The following is a 22,543-nucleotide window of genomic DNA, read 5'->3' as shown; positions in this document are numbered from 1 at the left end:
TTTAACATCTTTAGAATTGATATTCTCTTTTCCCAATTAGACTTTTCTCCTCCTTTTTTCAGACTTCTCTTTCTCTTCCGCTTGTAATCCATCTCCTCCCTCACATTCAAACCATCTTCTACTTCTTTTTCCCTTTCAACCCATGTCTTTCTCCTCTTTCAAGCCTTCTCCCTTCTCATAAACATCTTTAATTTCATTCGATGTTCTCATATCCTCTTTTTTTTTCTTTCACATCACTCTCTGTACTGTTTGAGCATAGGCGGAGAGAGAACCGTTTCCTTGGGGGGAGGGGGCAAAGCAAAACCATATATTCCCCATATAACGAGGTTATGGGGGACATCATTTACCTCTTCCCCCTGTTATAGCTTGACCGTGGTACAGTATATCGGAATATGATCATTTAATAAAGGTATTTTCGGGGGGGGGCATGTTTCTTACAGTGTTACAGCCATATCCGCGATGTTTCGGACCGGGTTGTATAGGGCTTGAACTGTAAGTCAACTACAAATTATAATAGGGCATAACTTAAAACAATCTCCCTCTTTTTTTCTCTCTCTCATACAAAAACACATGCATGCATCAATAAAACTACGTAACAGTCCTAACAGAAACTTTTTTATATGAAGTTTACCTTCCTGAAGATATCATATGAAATGTAAACTCTGATTATTTTATTTAATCTCGTCTTTAACTTTACACATTATACCAAGATCACTTTTCTTTTTTCTGCATTGTTGTGCATATGTTATTTATACATCTCTAAGTAGTGGCCTGAACACCTGCAGACTTCTAACACATGAGTACAGGCTGTTACAAAATAAAAATTACAGTGCTTCCATTCCTCAAATGAGGTATAGAAATTCTTATACATTCAGAAATTTAAAATAAATATTATAGTCCAAACATAATATGATCTGAAGACATTAATTCATCAATTTAAGCACAGAAACTTAATCATAAACAAAAGAAAAATAGATATTTTTTCTAACGTAATAAAAAAAAGAGTTCAGGCGAGTTTGGGGGGGGGGCAGTGTCCCCCCATAGCTCCGCCTATGTGTTTGAGCAGTCTCTCTCTCTCTCTCTTCTTTAATTCTATCTTCTCATCCTCGTCTCTCAATACTTTCTCTTACATTACTGTATTCATCTGAAATGTCATTATATTGTTCTCCTTTAACCTGTGCTGAGTTCTTCCGGTCACTGTAATAGGTTACTCACACAATGTGAGAAATCAAACCAAAAACCTCTTTTCTTTATTTCCTCTTCTGTGTAACTCCTCCTTCCCTATCACCTTACACTCCAATGTGGTGTAGGGGAGGGTATATTGCTATGTATCAGCACTTGACAGGTACACATTGCGAACTTCCCTGGTCAGCATGGCGCATGCCCACCGTTGAGACAACATAGGACATAGACAGAAGATAAATCCTTTCCATTACCCAAGCCGGGAATCGAACGGACAACTTGGAAAGATAGCGAACACATTACCCACAGAGCCACAACATGGAACATCATCTTGGAAGAAATTAAGAGTTGACTGAGGTAAAGCAACAGTGATACTGTCATGAATTTTAGTGATTATTATTAGGGATGGAAGTTCGGACACCAAACCTATGAAATTAACTACGTCGCGTACTGTACATATAGTGTTGTTTACATCAGCTCAAGGTGGTTCAGAAAATTGTATAGAGCACTGCTGTACTTGCTCGGTATAATCAGGTGACTAAAATAAATAGAATATAGCATAAGCCTACATTTATGAAACCGACTTACCTCATTCTTTCTTTGAAGATAATGATCATACATTTTAAATAAAAATGATGTACTTTAAGTGTCACTAATTTTGTTGCAACAGCTGAATTGCTGTTGAAGTCGGCAAATGTTGTAGATGTATATTTTTCAATCGAGTGTTTAAAATGTGGATTCTTAGCTTTATGGAACGAAATATTCATCAGACACAAGTCATAATAAAAAGTAGACTGACCCGAAATCGAATCGCTAAACAGTTTCAGATGTTCGATGTGTCTTTTAGAGTAACAATGTTTTCGTAAATAACGACGCTTTTTAACTTTTATGTCTAACTTACACACTTTACACCAAGATATATCTTCGTCATCTCCGAACTCTGTTAAACAAAGTTAGAGATTATAATGGTGGCATTTTGAAACACCTTCACTTCGTTAGATCATTACTCAACTCCTTACGGAAGCTTTACTTTTTAAGCAGAAGATAGGCGTGTTGTGTTGGAACAACCTATTACAATGCAGTAAACAATACAAAACCCGTACCTATGAAACTTCTAATGAACACAACCGAGATAGTCCGAAAATGAAGTCTATTATGGTCTGATAAAGAAGAGAGTCGTCGGGCTATTCTTTTCCTGTGAAGCAACAGTAAGTAACTGGCGCTGGAAGAGTCAGTGTATCCCCAAGTAGATGATCCGCAATCCAGTGTATTCCTTCAACAAGATGTGACTCCCCACACTGGATTATACAGTTTCGAGAGTCTCTCAATAACACATTGTCAAGTGACTGGATAGGACGCAAAGAACCATTTTATGGCCACCACGTTCACCCGATATAAATTCATTGAATTTCTTTTTGTGGATTTACATTGTGTGCCTGGATCCCCAACTTTACGCGCCTGATGTAATTGCTATGGTAACAATGGACATGTTGCAAGGAACATGAAAAGAAATTGAGTTCAGATTGTCATTTCCACTACTAAAGAGCATGCAGAGATTTACTAATAATATTAACGAATATTTTGAGGCGCTCTTACATTTTATGCAGTTTCATTTCCTTAAAGCTCCTAATTATGTTTATGCCTTATGTTGCGTTAAAGTATGGGAGTTCTGAACGGAAAACTGTAGTATTAACAAGCGTAAAACATATAATACATAGTCACAATTGTAGTAGCAGTAATTGACATAGCGGTATTAATATTAGCAGTTATAGTAGCATGTGGAAGACTAGTAGACCATAGTAGTAATAGTAGTATTGCTAGTATTAGCAATACTAGTAAAACAATAGTTACAATACGTAGTAGCCTAGTAGTAGTTCAGTACAGCGTCTCGTTTAGGCACAGTGAAAAAGTAAACAAAATGCAGGTAACGTGTGGGGGGAGGACACATCATAAGATAAACACGAGGACTGCACAAGGTTTTAGTTACGTACAACATTTATGGCGGAGCATTAACTGAAATAATATTTTCCAAAAACACAAAACAAAAGAAGACAAATTGCATAACGTTATCATATCTTACACATTTTAACAAACAAGCAATTGTAACGTTAAAATAATTCAATACAATAAATCAAATTTGGATACTTATATGATATTGCTTTAAGCAGCATTTTTACGGTCATGAATTTCATTACCTGTATGACTAACATAATAGCACCGTCTTCTGTGGCTGAATTAACAAAACTACAGTACTGTAATTATGTTTAGGAAGTAATGATGTCACTTCAGACCAATGTACTGTAGTTTTGTTAATTCGGCCACAGAAGACGGTGATATTATGCTAGTCATACAGAGAATGAAATTTATTCATGACCGTAAATAATGCTGCTTGAAAGTAACATTATGTAAGTAGCAAAATTTGATTCATGTTGAATTATTTCAACGTTACAATTTCTTGTTTGTTAAAATGTGTAAGATATGATAACGTTATGCAATTTGTGTTCTTTTGTCTTGTCTGTTTTTGGAAAATATAATTTCAATTGATGCTCCGCCATAAATGTTGTAACTAAAACTAGTGCATATCGTACGGCTCGTCCTCCACCACACTTTACCTGCACGTTGTTTACGTTTTCACTGTGCCTAAACGAGACGCTCTACTGTATTGTAGTAGTAGTAGTAGCACATCTGAATAAGGTATAAATCTGCAGAACATTTAGAAATGTCATCTAATGATATGGTGGTGTCGAGTAACAGTGGAATAATATTTTAGCAGGAAAAAACTAGGTATTTGAAAAAAGTTGGCCTTTATTAAAAAATATCTCGTTTAATATGAAAAGATTCGAAACTAGGCCTCAAAGTATAAGTTATTAGCAAAATGAGTCAGGAACGGCCATGTAGCCTACACTAGTTACGAACTCAAAATATCAAAGAAAGGAATATCGATACTCGTGTGAAGAGGATCTTGTATGCTAGCGATGACGATGTTGTAATGGATTCAAATCTCACTTGCTGTACAGTTAAACATTTCAAACTCAGTCCATCTCTTCGTGCGGTCAACCAATGCATACGAAACATGGCGAATCGCATGAGGACTGAATTATTGAGGTTAGGAGGGGTCGGCGCCTCATCTATACACCACACAAACAGAGCAGAATGACCGAGGCAGAGCCCAGTAGCGCCGGCTAGATTAAACATTCAGAGTAAGAACAGACACACACACAGAGCGCTGAATAAACACTACAACATTTACAGAGCGGCAACGCTGGCTCAAGTTTATTTCTGTTGACGTTGAAATTTGGGGATCCACAGCCAACCTTCGCACTTACGTTCTCCAAGTCTTGACTGCAACTCTAGTTATTAATAGACGAGAAAGGGCGAATACAATATCCTAACTCTCCCATCTTTCTGTAATATCGCTTATATTTACAGTAGTATGCGTCCACAATAGAATTGCTGTTTTCATGCGAAGAATCTACTCCTTCCCATACTTAAGTTACTGTGTATGACAGCGGTGCGGCTGAGCAGTATGATTTCTTCATCTCTCAAGTACAGTATATATATGTGACTATATACTTACTTATGGCTTTTAAGGAACCGGAGGTTCATTGCCGCCCTCACATAAGCTCGCCATCGATCCCTATCCTGAGCAAGATCAATCCAATCTCTATCATCATATCCTACCTCCCTCAAATCTATTTTAATATCATCCTCCCATCTACGTCTCGGCCTCTCCAAGGGTCTTTTTCCCCCTCTGGCCTCCCAACTAACACTCCACTGTAATACATTTCTGGATTCGCCCATACATGATACATGCCCTCCCCATCTCAAACTTCTAGATTTAATGTTCCTAATTATGCCAGGCGAAGAATACAATGCGTGCAGCTTTGCGTTGTGTAATTCATCGTATCATTATACAGGGACATCGTTTTATTTTTTCTAACATTTTTAATATTAACCTGGCTATACCTTTGGATTAATGGTTGAGAATCAGAAATATCGTTTGCTACCCCCTTCCACGATTGGAGTTCGATGATACTGGCGTAAAATACAACAAATCACTTTACTAAGTATAGGAGGGAAGAAAAGTAGTTCATCCATTTACGTAAACTAGGAAATATCGCAATTTTGAGTTTGATAATTTTCATTAGGTTCTTGTTTAATCAAAATATACTGTAGTATAGTATTAACAATAAGTGTTTTTACTGACGAACTGAGTTATCCATTCCGACGTATTCATTATGCAGTGTATATTATACTGTCTACAGCACATTAGCGTACAATATAGAGAATGAAGTTAAATTGAAAAATAATCATAATATGGACATTTAAACAAATTTTTGAAAATGGTGACCGTTCATTTCGATACAGGCTTCAGTTCTTTTGTGAATATTATCGCACTATATACTATTGCATCTAATTCCAATTACCAGTTTCGTCCTTCGTACTAGTAATTCATGTTGAAATAATTCTGTATCAACTCTATAAAAGAGTACCTTACGTACTGTAAATTCAATCTTCACTTCTGCCCGACCCGAACAGATAAAATTGCTAAAACATGCTATCTACTGTCCGTCCAAGTGGTTATGTCGCAGGATCGTAGAAAGGGAGGAAATAACGTGAGAGTTAATTACTTAATGAGGCCCTTTTATTTAAGGTATTTTAAATAGTTGTATAATATTACGTAGACGTCCAATTCCTAACAGAAATTAATGTTATCAGAAAAGAGCTAAGACAGTCCAGCCACTAGTCTTTATAGATGGCTAGCAGAAGCAGGTGGGTGGAAATCGGGATGCGACGTAGGCAAACGGACGACAGTACCTGTGCGAAAATATGATTCAATATTGAAAGCTCTTTCGTCACTGGAAAACGCGAACATTTTTCTGAAACATACTATATTAACTCAGTACTGCTTACTATATGCGGCCTTGGTTCTGTGAGGAGGACAGTTGGAACTTCATTAGTAGATTTTTTTTATTTTATTGGGTTATTTTACGACGCTGTATCAACATCTTAGGTTATTTAGCGTCTGAATGAAATGAAGGTGATAATGCCGGTGAAATGAGTCCGGGGTCCAGCACCGAAAGTTACCCAGCATTTGCTCATGTTGGGTTGAGGGAAAACCCCGGAAAAAACCAGATAACTTGCCCCAACCGGGATTCGAACCCGGGCCACCTGCTTTCGCAGCCAGACGCGCTGACCGTTACTCCACAGGTGTGGACTCATTAGTAGAAGGAGTGGGAGTGAAGTACATTCAAAAACTCAGGTTCAAGAAAAATTGAAGTAAAAATAAAATTATGTCCCTGTATTACAAAACAATACTATTTTAGTTATTTATTAACATATTTATTATGTAGGCTTATAATTTATTGTGTCAATTCTCCGGGGATTTTTGAGACAAACGCAAATTAAAAAAGTATGAAAACTCACCTAGTTACGTTCAATTTAAATTCAAACGTTTCACCGTCTTTACTTCTCAAATTCTTATAGCCCTATGACATAATGGAGTTTTCATTTTTTTCACAGATCACAGAAATCTAATTTTTTTCCTTTAACAAACTAAACACTCAAGCTTCATCTAGAAACTCGGTAAAGAAACTGCAACAGTACAGCAGACTGGCCCCTATTGTAATCGGGTTACAAAACTTTAGAAACAGAAGGAGATACTCTCTCACTTGCACACAGTGTCGCCATGGCTAAGGGATGAGGGGAGCGAATTCCAGAAAAGTATGTATTTCATATGCTAGGAAGACGAGCTGACAAAATTAATAAGGGTTTCGCATTGTGTTTTAACTTTTAATAGGGGTAGACCAGGTCACTGTCATATCTCAATCTCTTTCTGAAGTGTTTCTGCAAAGATTTTCACTATGCTACCTGTTTTGCAGTTACAAAATAACGGCATTGTAGTGTTTCAAGTAAGCAATTTCTGAGAGAAGAATATTGTCGGAATTTTTACTCTGAGTTTGCATTAACAAAAAGTACAACCGATTAATTTTAATCGACTCTATTATTCGATTAAATATTTTTATCGATTAATCTTACAATATAAATTGATCGATTAATCGATCAGATTAATCTACTAAATCCCACAACACTAGTTTTAATCTTTTCTGTGAGACTGTTAACATTTATCTGTACAATATTTGCTTGATTGAATAATTAATTTAAATTTACAAACAATGAATATGAGCAATGTAACTTTTATTTTTCAAGTTTCTGAATCACTAGTTTCTGACATGCATAACTAATTCTTGTGTTTTAGTCTTCAAGTCCAAACTGACTCCCCTACATTACCAGAAATTACTACTGTATATTAATTCTACACTTCAGGTCATTATGCGTAAATCTATGGTCTCTACCTATTCTTCTCCACTGCTGACCTTGGCTCCACTCAGGTGCAAGTAAACAAACCCGTCCCTATAGTAAAGGAAGAGCAAACCTGTTTCATCGGGCACTAAGTTTCTCTGTCTGTTTATCTCTTTACGGAAATAATCGTAAAACATAATCAAATACCAACTCTACCTCATAGAATGTCAATAGTAGAAGTCACTTCACTTTTGATGAAAGTTCAGCATTGATTGGACCAGACCGAACTGGATAGGCCGAATTTACCAGCTGGACTGATAAAACTACTACACCTTTCTACGGAAATGACTATGAGTGGATCTACTATGCTAAATTGAATGGAGCGATTGACCCGAAAAGAGTGAACCTACCCACACCGAACTGAATCGACTTACTTATGCTGAACGCACTAGACCAGGCCTGCACAAGGTTTGCGCTCTCCGAGCCGGCTCACAGCTCATGAGCGGAATGCAGATATTAGCTGCGCTCTGTATAGGATGGACTGGAAGAAATGGTGATCTCGTACAAAATATACGCAAAAGGAAGTACTATTACGAGGTTCATGAAATGAATTCCCGTTCAGTGTTTGCAAAACTATCTTGGACTTATTAATTAATACAGAAATATTTATTTTACAGAAATAATAGAAATTTTATACCTACTTAAATGTACAATATCATTTTCTTATATTTTTATTTATCAGTACATGAAAACGAGGTTTTATGCTGTTGGCAGCTGAAAGGAACAGTAGCCTACTGATCGTAATGAAACATCAGTTACAAATATTCGATGTCTGCCTTTATTAAAGTTGATTATAGAAAGCAGTTGCTCACAAATATAAATGTTGAGCCAAACATAGCAATCATTTTCACAGCCAGCCTGTGTAGTCGTGGATATTATTGCTAATGTTTAGTCTTGTAAAACTCAACCAGGATAGTATTATTCAAACTATCTTTAGCCCTTAGGTCACATTGAAGACCAATAAGTCCGAGCTGTAAATCGTTAAATGTTATGTTTTATTTAACGACGCTCACAACTGCCGAGGTTATAAGAGCACACTTAGATGCAATCGACCTAGCCCGGAATCGAACCCGCAACCTCGGGCATAAAAGGCCAGCGCTATACCAACTGCGCCAACCAGGCCCACCTGTAACTTATATGACATTGTTTTAACTGGTGTTGAAGGAATTTATTACGATAACTTTAAACTTCTTTCCAATTAAGACAAGACTTTTAGTAGGTTATTTTACGACGCTTTATCAACAGCTTATGTTATTTAGCGTCTGAATGAGAAGAAGGTGATAATGCCGGTGAAATGGGTCCGGGGTCCAACACCGAAAGTTGCTCAACGTTTGGTTATACAGGGTTGAGGGGAAAACCCCGGAAAAACCTCAACCAGGTAACTTGTCCCGACCGGGAATCGAACCCTGGCCACCTGGTTTCGCAGCTAGACGCGCTTACTGTTACTCCACAGTTGTGGACCTTAAGATAAGATCTTGGAACCTAGAATTAAATTCATTTTGAATTTCAATTAATATTTGCACGTAATCGTTTAACATGGCTTCATCACGAGCAGTTTCTATCGCTCGAAAGTAAGCCATATTACCTTCCCGAAACTGACTTACGAAAAGTGTAAATTTACGACTGAAATCCCTTAATTTATTCAACATATCAACACTGAGCTGGCCTTTTCCCTGAAGAGAGATATTTAAATTGTTGCAGATTAATATCTTTAGTATCTTTATGTCTGGACTTGTAATGACGCATTATGTTACGTTTCTTTCTACCTTTCAAAATGTTGTGGCAGATAAAGCATTGAGTATTTATTCCAGCAGCTATGAAAAAATAAGCATTTTCCCATGCAACATTGAAAGAATTTGCCTGATCACCACTTTTTCGTCTTTTAGATTCCTTCATACTGTACTGTAGCAGTAGGTAAGCAATGTGAAACAGTTATTGAGAATACGCACTGCACTCCACTAGATAGCTGAGTGGTCGTTTCCCTCTCCTCTACCCATAGCAAGTCTATGCCATTCTGACGTATCTTCCTCTCCGACTCTGCGAGCGGTAACACAGCTCTCCCGCTCCGAAGGAGCGCGCGCGCTCGTTGAGCGCTGTTTGTGCAGGTATGCACTAGAGCGACTGAGACGATCGACTGATTGGACTAAACTGGAATTATTCCAATATAATATTATAATATGAATATTTATTTTATTTGTTCAGTCTAAATAACTTATCAATATTTAAAAACAACAACAAATATTTATAAATATACAGGGTATTTCCGGGCTAGTGTTACAAACTTTCAGGAATGATGGGGAAGGGCACATGTATCAATTTGAGATAAGGAACCCTGGTCCGGAAATGGCTGAGTCCAAAGTTACAAGCAAAAATAGTTGTGTGGAAATGAAATAATTTTATTCTTCTGTACACCTTATTTATGTGTACCTTTATCTGAACATCTTACACATACTGTATTCATCTGACGTTGTTTACGTTGTCTACTTAGAGTATTCCATTCAATGCGCTGTCTGAGGGGTGGGAACAGGAAACTACATTAAAGCAATGCAGAAAGTGTAATGTGTAACGGACATGGTCGGTCTTGATATGCATGTCTGTAGACAGCAGTGTATGTGTACAAGTTGCAGTGTCCAGTCGATCAGTCCTGGTGAAATGGAGGAGTACACGAGAGCGGAATATGCAGACCTGATTTTCGAATACGGATGAGCCAATGGGAACAGTAGACAAGCTCAAAGATTGTATCGGTACAAGTACCCACGTAGGAAACATCCGGCCCATACCATCTTTCCACGACTGTTCCAAAGGTTAAGGGAAGGAGGGCACATGGTGCAAAATTACAATTCCATTTCCACACAACTATTTTTGCTTATAACTTTCGACTCAGTCATTTCCGGACCAGGGTTCCTTATCTCAAATTGATACATGTGCCTTCCCCATCATCCCCGAAAGTTTGTAACACCACCCCGGAAACACCCTGAATATAATTCTTTGAAGTTAAAAGATTTACTGCTAACGTTTTCGCCTATTTGGCATCTTCAGGCACATATTCAAACAATATCATGTGGTGCAATAATTTTACAGTAATTGGAATAACCGTTGAATATATACATAAGCAGGGAACGGATTTATATGGACTAAAAATATATGAAATATGTAAATATATATGTAGTTATTTTTACCAAAATATGGAATTAAATATGGATTTTTACCAAAATATGGAATTAAATATGGACTTAAAATTATAAAAAAATGACTATGTACGTTAAATATTGGTACATTTTAATCAAACTAAACAAAAAATATAATGGACGTACCTTATCTTCCAATGTAGTTTCAACAAAACACAATTTTTATTGTCTGTTACCATAACAATAGGTTACAAACATTTCTTTCAAGTGCTGAAAAGTGAATCTTCTTCTATTGTCTCTGAGGATAGATTTATACTGACTAAAAGAGCGTTCGACGTCACAAGAAGTAACTGGTACATAATTCAATTTCACAATGTCTGCTGGGGATAAGTCCAAGTTAATCTTCACTGTTGATTCACCACTCATCACAGCAACAACCTTTTGTAGTTCTTCATATCCAGGGTTTTTTGAAAGTACAGTGTCCACCTTAGCTCTTACTGCATCTGCAACTTTACCTCTACCACGATTCAGTTGTTCCACAGTACTATTTATAATTTCAAAACTTTCAGATAGTGAAAGGTGCCTATTTTGGAGACTTTTGAGCGTTTTTATGATGCATGAAAATGTATGCTGAATGTGAGCTAAGTCATTCTTCACACTTATGTCACAGGTAACTGTTTTCGCAGTATCAATTGAGACTGCATCTTCAGAGTCCAATGCAAGGAGAACATTGTTAATAGAGTCTATATGTTCGGCATAATATTCAACTGCTTCTAGCCATGTACCCCATCTAGTTAAAATTGGCTTTGGTGGCAATGGAATTTCAGGGTACATTTCTTTCAACACGTTAACTCTACTGGGAGCTTTGAGAAATACTTTTTTCACTGATGAAATCAACAAATCTACTTTAGGGAAATTGTCTCTGACCACTTCTGCCACACGATGAAATGCATGCGCCACACAAGTAAAATGAGTCAATTTAGGATATACAACAGATAATGCTTGTCCAGCTTTGACCATATAAGGGGCAGCATCGCTAATAAAGAATAACACATTATCGTACATAATACCCTTTGGCCACAGGATACCCATAGCTTCGTTGAACAGTTTAACTATAGTTTTGTTATTGCACTTTTCTAGAACATCACAATGTAAAAGAATTCGTTCAGAATATTGTTCACTTAACAAACCGATAACTACATTACCAACAAGTCTACCTTCTTTGTCGGGAGTCTCATCAATGGAAACCCAAATTGAACTATCTTTAATTTCATCTCTTATCTTCTGTATTGTCTCATCGTAGATGGATGGAGCATACGTCTTCCTAAGTGTTGACTCATCCGGGATTGTATGTTGAGTATATTTTTCAAGGAATTCCCTGAAGACCTTATTCTTTAGTTTGTAGAGAGGAATATCAGCAGAGATGAGAGAACGGCACAGGTCGATGTTAAACTCAGATCTTACATTCGATGTTGTTGGTTGTGTTAAAAACAATTGTCTCTGCTTGGAATTTAGTTGTTTGTTGGCCTGATGTTTACTAGTTGTAATGTGTTGTTGCACCAGGAACTTTTGTGTAGATGATACTGCACACTGACACAAATTACAAAATAATATTTTATTGTCAGTTGATAAACCATCTTCTTTAAATTCTGAAATGTAACTTGTTAGTTTTGATTTTAAATTGACTGAATGACGTACTTTTGGCATATTTACCGTCTTTATAGTATGATTTACAAAACTGAACCTATGTGTACTCTGACTGGCATTTAACTGTTGAGCTGCACAACTGAAGTCTGTTAAAAATTTTAAATTAAATTAATACAGTTTTGTAACTTACTTTCCCATTGTTGATAGGACTGCTAATTTTCAAATAACTCTGATGTTAAAGGGATTACTGAACATGTGTTTAAATCTCTATTGTTGAAATGTATTTTTAAAAGTTAATGGAATTTTGTTTTGTTTTATTGTTAAACCTAATATAATATGGACTGTTTTATATGAAATATGGAAAATATATGGAAATTAACGAAAATATGTACTAAACTCTAAAATATGGAAAAATATGGAAAATAAAAGTAGGATTTTTCAACCCTACACATTGTGAAAATATAAATTATATTAGCTTTATAAGTAAATATGTATTTACATATAAATCCTTTCCCTGTACATAAGTATCTACTTTAATTTATAACAACAGTTAAAACAACTAATTTCTCTGGTTTTAGATATTCATTTGGTTTTAACCATCACACAAATAGTTTATTAAAACAATAATTAACTCAACTGTAGTTTATTAGTTTATCATTTTACTTAATTTGTATATATGATTTTAATATGTTTGTTTTAATATTGTTTATGTATATATTCAATGGTTATTCCAATTACTGTAAAATTATTGTACCACATGATATTGTTTGAATATGTGCCTGAAGATTTCAAATAGTCGAAAACGTTAGCAGTAAAACTTTTAACTTCAATGAATTATTTATATTTATTGCTGTTATTTTTAAATATTGATAAGACATTTAGACTGGACAAATAAAATAAATATTCATATTATATTATATTGCATATTGACTTATCTGAATACTATTACAATGCTTTCTAAGATGGAGATATTGGACTAGGCTGCACTGGAACGATTGGATCGGACTTGCCGACTGTTTTGTACTCACGGACACGACTGTGTAAGTGACTGCATGGACTATACCGACGGACTGGAGGGACTACTGATTGGACTGTCCTAGACTATAAGGGTGTGTGTGTAGAACGGGATGGACTGGACTAACTGGCTAGTTGCACAGAGTGAGAATGGGAACCTCGATGTCGATTCACTGGAGAACTTGTGCGTGAAATATGTTATTGTTATGTGTATCAAGGATACAGGTTGAAATCCTTAAGTAATGATGAAAATAACCTCGAAATACCATCAAAATAGCCGATCTGAAGGTAATCGTCCTCTTCCCACTACTGAGCAAAGATTCACCGTAACGAGGCAATTATCTTTGTCATTTAAGAACGGTGAAGGAATAGACTACACAACATTCCATTTGGAAATGAACAGCTGACTGATGTTCAACTGTTACTTTTTTTGTCATGAGGAAAGGAAAGTCACTAAATTGCAATGTACCAAATTAGATATAACTTCTAATAGTCTATGAAGAGTCAACGATGACTATTGTAATCCGATGACTGTGCAAGTAAGACACGTCCAAGTATAAAGTTTGTAGGACATAGCCCTAATTAAATGATCAAATATCAAGCACCGATGTAGATAGCTTTTGCAACTGGAATACATTAATACTTTCTTAAACGATACTTCATATAGTAGATTGACAGAATTAGGACACAGGAAACGGACAATCATCAAAATATTCCCTTTAGATCCCATGAATTTGTTGTACGTAAGATTTTTTCGAGTAATTCATTTATAGACTACCGTACTCTTATTTCATTACTGCTCCATTATCGCCGAATCACCATATCGCCGTCTTGGAATAGCCTCAGAGTTTAAATGAAATGTTAGATAATTAACTGGTAGGATTTCAAACTCTTATAGTGGTTTTAGATTTTCATGAAGATTATGAGTTTAATACCTTATTTAGAGATCTCATTTCTCCGACGCCTCGTAACTACAGTACATAGGCTACAAATATTTAATTGACAATCACCTCAATAATCACAAGAATAACCATCTCGAAAAACACAGTAATCATGGCAGGAAACTCGTAGCGTCCATAACAATCACCACAGCCTAATTAGCCACCATAGCCATCTATATAAATGGCAGCAACCATAACAAGCTAAATGAAAACAAAATCACAGCTTCAACAACAAAACTAACAACAGTAATAGAAAAGAACACCAGCAACAAGAAACACCAGTCTAATATAGTAGGGCAGCCGTGGCGAAAATATCATCGTGCTCCGAGCCACTGTGTAACCTGCAACGTGCATAGCACCTATGGCGGGGGTAGAACACCCGAAGGGGAAGTGAAGCAACTGTCTGCCTTATTAATGGATTTTCATTTTCCTTACGTCAAGCACTTAAATATAATTTTATACAGTACAAGGCTACAAACTAATGTTTAATACGTGTAACGAAGAAAGAAATTAATAATAAAACATAGGACACATTATCACAACCTAAAATTAACTGTCTTCAGAATGTCTCTGCGACAAAGTTTCAAAATCAGGAGTTATGTCACTTACTGCCAGTCGTAGTTGATCACGAAGGTATTTGTCTGTCATTCGTGATCTAAATTTGATTTTTACTATTTTCATTCTTGAAAATAATTTTTCACAAACGTAAGTTGTAGCGAACATGGCTTCAAAAGAGCAAGCGAAAGAACGAAGCTTCGGATATTTATTTTCTGGCAAAGATTTGAAAAGTTCAACATTTGTCAAGTCCTTACATCTAGCTTTCATTTAACATCACATTGCAAATCTATGACTTTAAATTGAAGATCTAATAGCATTATTCATACAGCTGCTGAAAAAAGGATCGACGTACAGAGATGGTGATGATTATGATAATGATGATAATAATAATAATAATAATAATAATAATAATAATAATAATAATAATTATAATAAGTTAATAATAACACTTAATCTTTTAATGTTTCATCAGTAACATGTAGTATAATGCCGTTTCATATTACACAACCGTTTTCCTCGTAATACTTGTGAACAAATCAGACATTTTAATATTCTCCTCATATTGTCAGGAAAAAAAAAAAAATGCGTCCTCCCATCCTACTTCAAACTTTCGTTTTTGTAGAGGTTCATGGTTTCGAAAGAGACATTGCGACGATACGCCACTCGCAGGTCAGAGACAAATACAAATGGAACGGAGTTTGACTCCAGTGAGTGAGAGGGTGGGGATTGTGGGAGGTAGGGAGCGCATAGCTATCATTGCGAGCCACAATGTGCTGGTGAGTCACATTTTCGCCACAGCTGTAGTAGTATTCGTGAAAAGTAAACAAGACCTGTTAGTGCTCCGTACAGGCCAGTTACTTTATGGTGACAGCTCTGGCCTGGCGAACCAGTGGTTTGGGCGAGTTCACTGCTTGTTGGAAGGGGTGTTCATTTTAGTCTTCCCCTGGCTGCGCTAGCAGTCACATCTCGGGAGCGTTAGTGTGGGCGTACAGTCGCGCTAAGGACTTACTACACCACCACTGTCTTGTGTATTGCAATTTAGTGTTTTTGTTACGTACATTTCATTTAGTTACTTAAATAGTTGTAATGCTTCTGTTTTGTATTGTGTAGTGTGTAGTATTTATTGTCTAGATTCACTGCTATTTTCTGTTTGTGAAAATGTTGCCTGTTAGAAGTAAACTGAAAGGTCGGGTATTGCATTCGCAGTCGCGAGAAGTCGTGAGCAACGTGTAGCGCTTTATGAAGATAACGTCGGAAGAAAAAACCTAACGAATGTTGGAAAACTTATAGCACAGTTTACCGCTGTGTCTGAGAGCTGTGTTAGCCAAATAATAAGGGAGAGTAAAGACATTGATAATCGGCGCCAAAATCAACTGTGGACAACTTTAATGAAGCTGTCATAAGACGAACCAAAGCAAGAGTTCTATATTTCACAGAAATAGCGGCCCACACTTAAAAAAAATATATTATTGAAACTGAAAGACTATCCAATTTCAGGGAGGTATCTCGACTTTGAGGAAAGTTATTTTGAAATTAGGATTTCATTGAAAAAAAAACACAAAATAATCGCTAAATTCTGGTGGAGCATCACAGCATTAGGGCCAAAAGTTTGCAGTATTTGAGGAAAATAAAGAAGTACAGAGAAGGCCGCCCCATCATTTACATGGATGATGATGATGATGATGATGATGATGATGATGATGATGATGTTGGGAAAGGTAACAGTGAAGCACTGATGAACATTACCGGTATTTCCGCATGAGTATATTTCATTGTTAATTAGTGATTAACTGTTAAATATAGTGATTCGATTGCTGCTCATTGTATTTCTACATTAGTGTGTATTAGGGGCTATTGTTCGGAACTGCTGCTAGTAGTAAGGAAATGAAGCTGACGTCAAGGGCTTCCGGGCTCCCATGGGCGTGGCCAAAGGAGGGGTGGGGAAAGGGGGCTTGGTCAAATGAGGGGTGAGGGGAAAGGGGGTGTGACCAAAAGAGGGATAGGGGAAAGGGGGCGTGGTCAAAGGAGGGACAAGGGGAGCTGGTTTGTGATTGGTGAATGGGGATTTGCAAGCGAGTGGTGTGGAAAAGCGATTGACGAATGAGCATGGAGAGAATGTGAGAGGGAGGAGTTTTGGTTCCATGTGAAAGTGAAAGGTGTGTTACATAAGATCCAAGGCAAACCTCTCGACATGTGTTGAGGTCCGTTGTTTGTAATTCACCTTGAACCAAATGTGAAAGTGGAAGCGCGACGTGTTGACCTCGGCATGGCAAGTGACAAGGTGAACAACACCTCGACACGTGTCGTGTGTTCGGTGTACACCGGCTGACCTTCCGCAGCCCAGCCGGTTGAAGAGAAAGTTCAGTTGCAAAAGAGTTTTTTGCTCCATGTCACTGGTATAAAAGCGGAAGTATTAGGGCGTGATGAGGAGTCATGGACAGTAACGCTTTGAAGAACATTCCACTAATAACAAAAGAAGAACATTGGAAATTGCCATTTGAGGTAATATATTCATATCCAACTGGTATGAGAGATGAATGGTTGGATGAGCCGCACCAAATCGTTCGGAAGTACTACATAAACGACTCTAATAAAATATATACAGAGGTGAAGAGAATAATACATGGAGAAAATCAGTTACATACTGATTACTCATTAGTGTTACCATGTGGTAATACGGAAATTCTTTTTTTAAATTCAATTTCAGCACATGAGGATACCTACCACAGCAATACATGTCTAGGTAATGGCGAGCACCTGATTGAATGCAGCAATCCTTGCGAGTCACATTTACGCGTCTGGCGAGAACTGTGCGATCCTAGCTGCCTCACTTACAAAGAGGTGAGTACAGTGTGGTTATTTCTTTAACTAATTCTGATATCGTATACATAATGGCTATATTTGTTATTTTGTTTTTGTCCAGAAGCCAGAGAGTGTGGATGTGGTTGTGAAAGCAGCAAGAAAAAGATTTTATCGGGAGAGATGTGATGACACATGCCCCAACTATAAACCGGTAAGTGTATTTCTTTTTTTTTTATATGAAGTACAACTGTATTTGTGATGCATAATGATTATATTTGTTATTGTTTTGTTTAACAGAAACCTGAAATTGTGAAAGTGGTCGTTGATGAGGAGAAAAAAGCCAACAGGAAAAATAGATTTTGGCGGGAGAATTGTATTGTAACATGCCCTAACCACAAAGCGGTGAGTGTATTTTCGTTTGTTCTTTCAACAAATTATGTAGTGTGTACTGTATGCAAGGCTAACTTACATTATTGTTTTCAGCAGACAATTAAAAGAGGAGGAAAGAGGAAACGTGAAGCTTTGGAGGAGACGACGGATGTGGAAGGCATTATTCAGCAATTAACCACATAAAGAACAAAAATGGAGAACAAATGTGATATATGTGCAAAAATCTATTCAACCAAAAAGATATTGGCACGACATAAAAAAGAAACGCACAACACATGCAGGTTCAAGTGTAAACTATGTGGTACAGTTGTCAAACTCGAAAGACATATGGTCCAGCATGTGAAAAACCATAATATGGTAAGTACGTAAATATAAACACATACTAAGTTTGTTTAATACTTATGACAATATTAATGATTAATTGTATATCAGGTTACAGATGTCAAAGGGGCTTATGAGAAAGTGAATGGAGATGAAAACGCTGCACCTGTGATGAACACCGCACGGGTTGATGTTATGCCGGCATCTACCTCTGCATCCGAGATGGTGATGTCACCTTTCTCGGGAGGTGTTGCTATCCCAACATCAACATCAGGCATGGTTGCACAACCGACCTCTGGAGCGGATGCTGTCCCAATGGTGGCGTCAACATCCAGTCAAGTATGTTCCGGATCTGTGTTTGCGTTATCGGATAGAGCTTTCAAAAATCGTTTGAAGACTTATATTGCTCTAAATCTGACAAATCATGAGAGTGAATTGAAAGATATTTTAGAATGTGTCACTAATGAAATGCAAGACATTTTAAAGACACATTTAAGCGAGTATTCTGCTTTAAAATTTAACATATTTGTTGAATGTATGTTTGCCAATGTTCACAACGAGACAGTATTTCATAATTTTAAAAGTAAAAATGATGTGTTATATCAGTATTCGGATATCAGGGAATTTATCAACAAACAAAAGGAAAAGATTCTGAAAGAGTTTGAAGAATGTAGTACGAAGGGTTCGGGTCTATTTTATGTCAAATTACATAAATTAGAATTGCGAGTAAATAAATATACGCCATTGATGGGCGGAAGTGCATATATAGAACTTCCTCGCAGGTACAAAAATTCAAAATCTTTAGTAAACATTACCAACAGTGATATCTATTGTTTTAAGTATTGTATACTATCGAAATTTCTCGATAGAGACAAGGACCTTATGTTGAGCTATGAGAATAGACCAGATTTAGAATGTAAATATGATTGGTGCATTGACTTCCCCGTGGGAATTAATGACATTGCAAAATTTGAAAAACGCAATGATATTTCAATAAATGTGTTTGCACTTGATGAGAATGATGATGTATTTCCTCTTAGAATGTGTGAAAAGGAATTACCAGATCATAGGGATTTGTTATACATTAGTAATGAAATCACATCACATTACTGTTGCATAACAAATTTCAGTGCACTCGTACGGCCTCAACTGACAGCTGCTGTTGGTAGTCAAATTGCTGTTTGTAAACGGTGTTTTGCATATTTTCGACATAATGAGGTTAGGTCATGTGCAGAACGATTGAAGGATCACGAGAGCGTATGTTCACAATTTAGTGCTGTTAGATCAGTATTTCCGTATAAAGATTACCTGTCTTTTGATCATCCCGAGTTTTCACAGAAGGTGAGATTTGTGATTTATGCGGATTTTGAGTGTCTACTAGAGCCCATTGAGAATTGTCATGGGAATCCAGACTCTAGTTATACGGTGCAATATCAGAAACATACACCGTTTAGTTATTGCTATGTTCTTAAGGATAGTCAGGATAAGTACACAGACATGAAATTGTACAGAGGGCGTGATGCGGCAAACCATTTCGTACAAGACATGGTGATGGAGACGAAAAAAATTGAACAAATACTATTTCAGGATATTAAAGAAATGATTCCACTAACCAGTGAAGAAAATGATGCATACTTGAAAGCAAATATATGTCACATTTGTAAAAAGGGTGATTTTATAGGTGATAATTATAAAGTTCGTGATCATAATCATTTGACGGGGATATTTCGCGGTGCTGCTCACAATGAGTGTAATTTGAGGTATCAGCATCAACACTTTATTCCAATTGTACTGCATAATTTGTCATCATATGATGGACATTTTATTGTGAAGGAATTGGGTTATGATGACAACCTCATTCAAGTTTTACCAAACACGCAGGAAAAGTACATTAGTTTTGTTAAAAATGTTCCTTGCATGTACAGAAGAAAGCGTTATATGCAAATGCGATTTCTTGATTCTTTTCGGTTTATGCCATCCAGTTTAGCACAATTAGCAGACAACTTGCCCAAAGATAAGTTTTCGGAAACGAAAAAAAACTTCAAAAATAAATTTGATCTTGTTTGTCGTAAGGGTGTTTTTCCATATGACTATTTAACAACGTCAGATAGACTAGAGGACAACTGTTTACCACCGAAGGAGAACTTTTTCAGCAAATTAACTAATGAGCATATCACTGAAGAGGACTATAATCATGCAAAATCTGTTTGGGAGACATTCAATATTCAGACGCTGGGGGAGTATTCAGATTTATACTTAAAATCCGACACCCTCATCTTAACGGATGTGTTTGAAAATTTTCGCGAAATGTGTCTCAAAGCATATGATTTAGATTGTATGTATTACTATACAGTGCCAGGACTTGCCTATTCAGCAATGTTGAAATTAACAGGTGTTGAATTGCAATTGATTAAGGATATGACTATGCTATTACTTTTCGAACAAGGAATACGTGGTGGAATCTGTCAATGTGTGACTCGTCATGCAGTTGCGAACGATCCTAAAAGCGACAATTTCGATGATTCTAAACCCCCTTCTGCAATTTACTACGTGGATGCGAATAATTTGTATGGATTCGCCATGTCTCAAAAATTACCATACGGGGGATTTGCATGGCTAACAGATGAGGAAATACATCATTTTGATCTTCAAGCAGTAAATGATGATAGTGAAATAGGTTATGTTCTAGAGGTGGATATAGAGTATCCAAATCATCTGTTTGAAAAACATAAAGAGTTACCATTTTGTGCGGAATTTGCAAAACCGCCAGGTGGAAAGCATAAAAAATTGTTGACAACACTGCATTCCAAACAAAACTATGTGGCACACTACAAACTTTTGCAACAGGCAGTGGATCATGGCTTGCAAATTGTGAAAATACATCGTGCTATAAAATTCAAGCAATCACATTGGTTAAAACAATACATTGATTTGAATACTGAAATGCGTAGAAATGCAAACAATGATTTTGAAAAAGATTTTTTCAAGCTTATGAATAATGCGGTATTTGGAAAGACAATGGAAAATGTTCGAAAAAGAACACATTTCAGATTAGTTTCAAATGATGAGAAACTGAAAAAACTCATTTCCAAACCATACTTTCTCGACCGAGTAATTTATGCTGAAAACCTGGTGGGTATTCATTTAAGACAAACTCAAATTTTGTTTGATAAAGCATTGTATGTAGGTATGTGTATTTTAGAACTTTCAAAAGTGCACATGTACAATTTTCACCATCGCATTATGAAAGAACAGTTTGGTGACAAATTTAAGTTGTGTTACATGGACACAGACAGTTTTATATATCTTGCTCAAACAGATGATTTGTACCACGATCTGCAAAATGTACGGGATCATTTGGATACTAGTGTGTATTCACCAAATCATATTTTATATTCACTACAGAATAAAGGTGTGCTTGGGAAGTTCAAGGATGAAATTCCAAATTCACATATTGATGAGTTTGTAGGTTTGAAGGCTAAAGTGTACGCCTTGAAGTGTTCCGATTTTGAAATAAAAAAGCTGAAGGGTATTAAGAAAAGTGTAATTAGGAATGAAATCACGTTTGCAGATTATGCATCATGTCGTGAATCTGGTATTCCTACTTACTCAAGAAACAATTCTATTAGATCATATTTTCATAATGTGTTTACAATGTGTGTAAATAAAGTGACTTTAAATTCTTTTGACGACAAAAGAGTAATATTACAAGATGGTGTTAATACAGTGCCACATGGATATGATGAACCTCCATGTAAAAGAAGACGTGTGCAAGAGTGTGTTTAAATAATAAGAATATTGTATTTTATATACGTTTTATTAACTCATAATAAATTTACAGTGCTTGTGCAGAAACTTGTTTTTATTTCAATACATCACCCTCATCAATCCAACTGTTCTTTGAGTTAGGAAACCCATACCACTTCACATACACCTTCCCAGCCTTCCTCCTCAAAATTTTTTCAACCAAATAAACATCTGGAAAGTTTGTCTTTTGAAGTTCCTCGGTGTAGAACGCTCCTAAAATGGGTGCACCTTCTAGATCATGAAGTATGTAAGTCGTTGGCTGAGTCTGTTGCACTTTTTTCACTTCGAATATTTCAGTACTCCACGATGGTAGGTAGCCCTTGGTAAACAGCTTCTTGTACTTTGATATTCTCACTAAATCACCCACTCGAAACTTTTGTCTTCCTCGTC

The 22,543-nt window shown here is 36.5% G+C and overlaps 1 protein-coding gene across 2 annotated transcripts; it reads left to right on the top strand.

The window, feature by feature from the left end:
• Positions 1-16,813: 16,813 nt before the first annotated feature.
• LOC138694477 (uncharacterized) lies at positions 16,814-22,201 on the top strand. Of its 2 annotated transcripts, none has more exons than XM_069818234.1 (5): positions 16,814-17,674; positions 17,757-17,846; positions 17,933-18,037; positions 18,122-18,382; positions 18,458-22,201. In XM_069818234.1, exons 1-4 carry the CDS (start codon positions 17,267-17,269, stop codon positions 18,206-18,208), a joined length of 690 nt encoding a protein of 229 aa, XP_069674335.1. In that variant the 5' UTR covers positions 16,814-17,266; the 3' UTR covers positions 18,209-18,382; positions 18,458-22,201. The 2 variants fall into 2 exon arrangements, with proteins under 2 accessions (XP_069674335.1, XP_069674334.1); XM_069818233.1 differs by having other exon boundaries at positions 18,119-18,382.
• The last annotated feature ends 342 nt before the right edge of the window (positions 22,202-22,543 follow it).

Source organism: Periplaneta americana, chromosome 2 (assembly GCF_040183065.1).
Source record: "Periplaneta americana isolate PAMFEO1 chromosome 2, P.americana_PAMFEO1_priV1, whole genome shotgun sequence".
Classification (NCBI taxonomy): domain Eukaryota; kingdom Metazoa; phylum Arthropoda; class Insecta; order Blattodea; family Blattidae; genus Periplaneta; species Periplaneta americana.
This window is presented reverse-complemented; position numbering and strand designations above follow the sequence as displayed.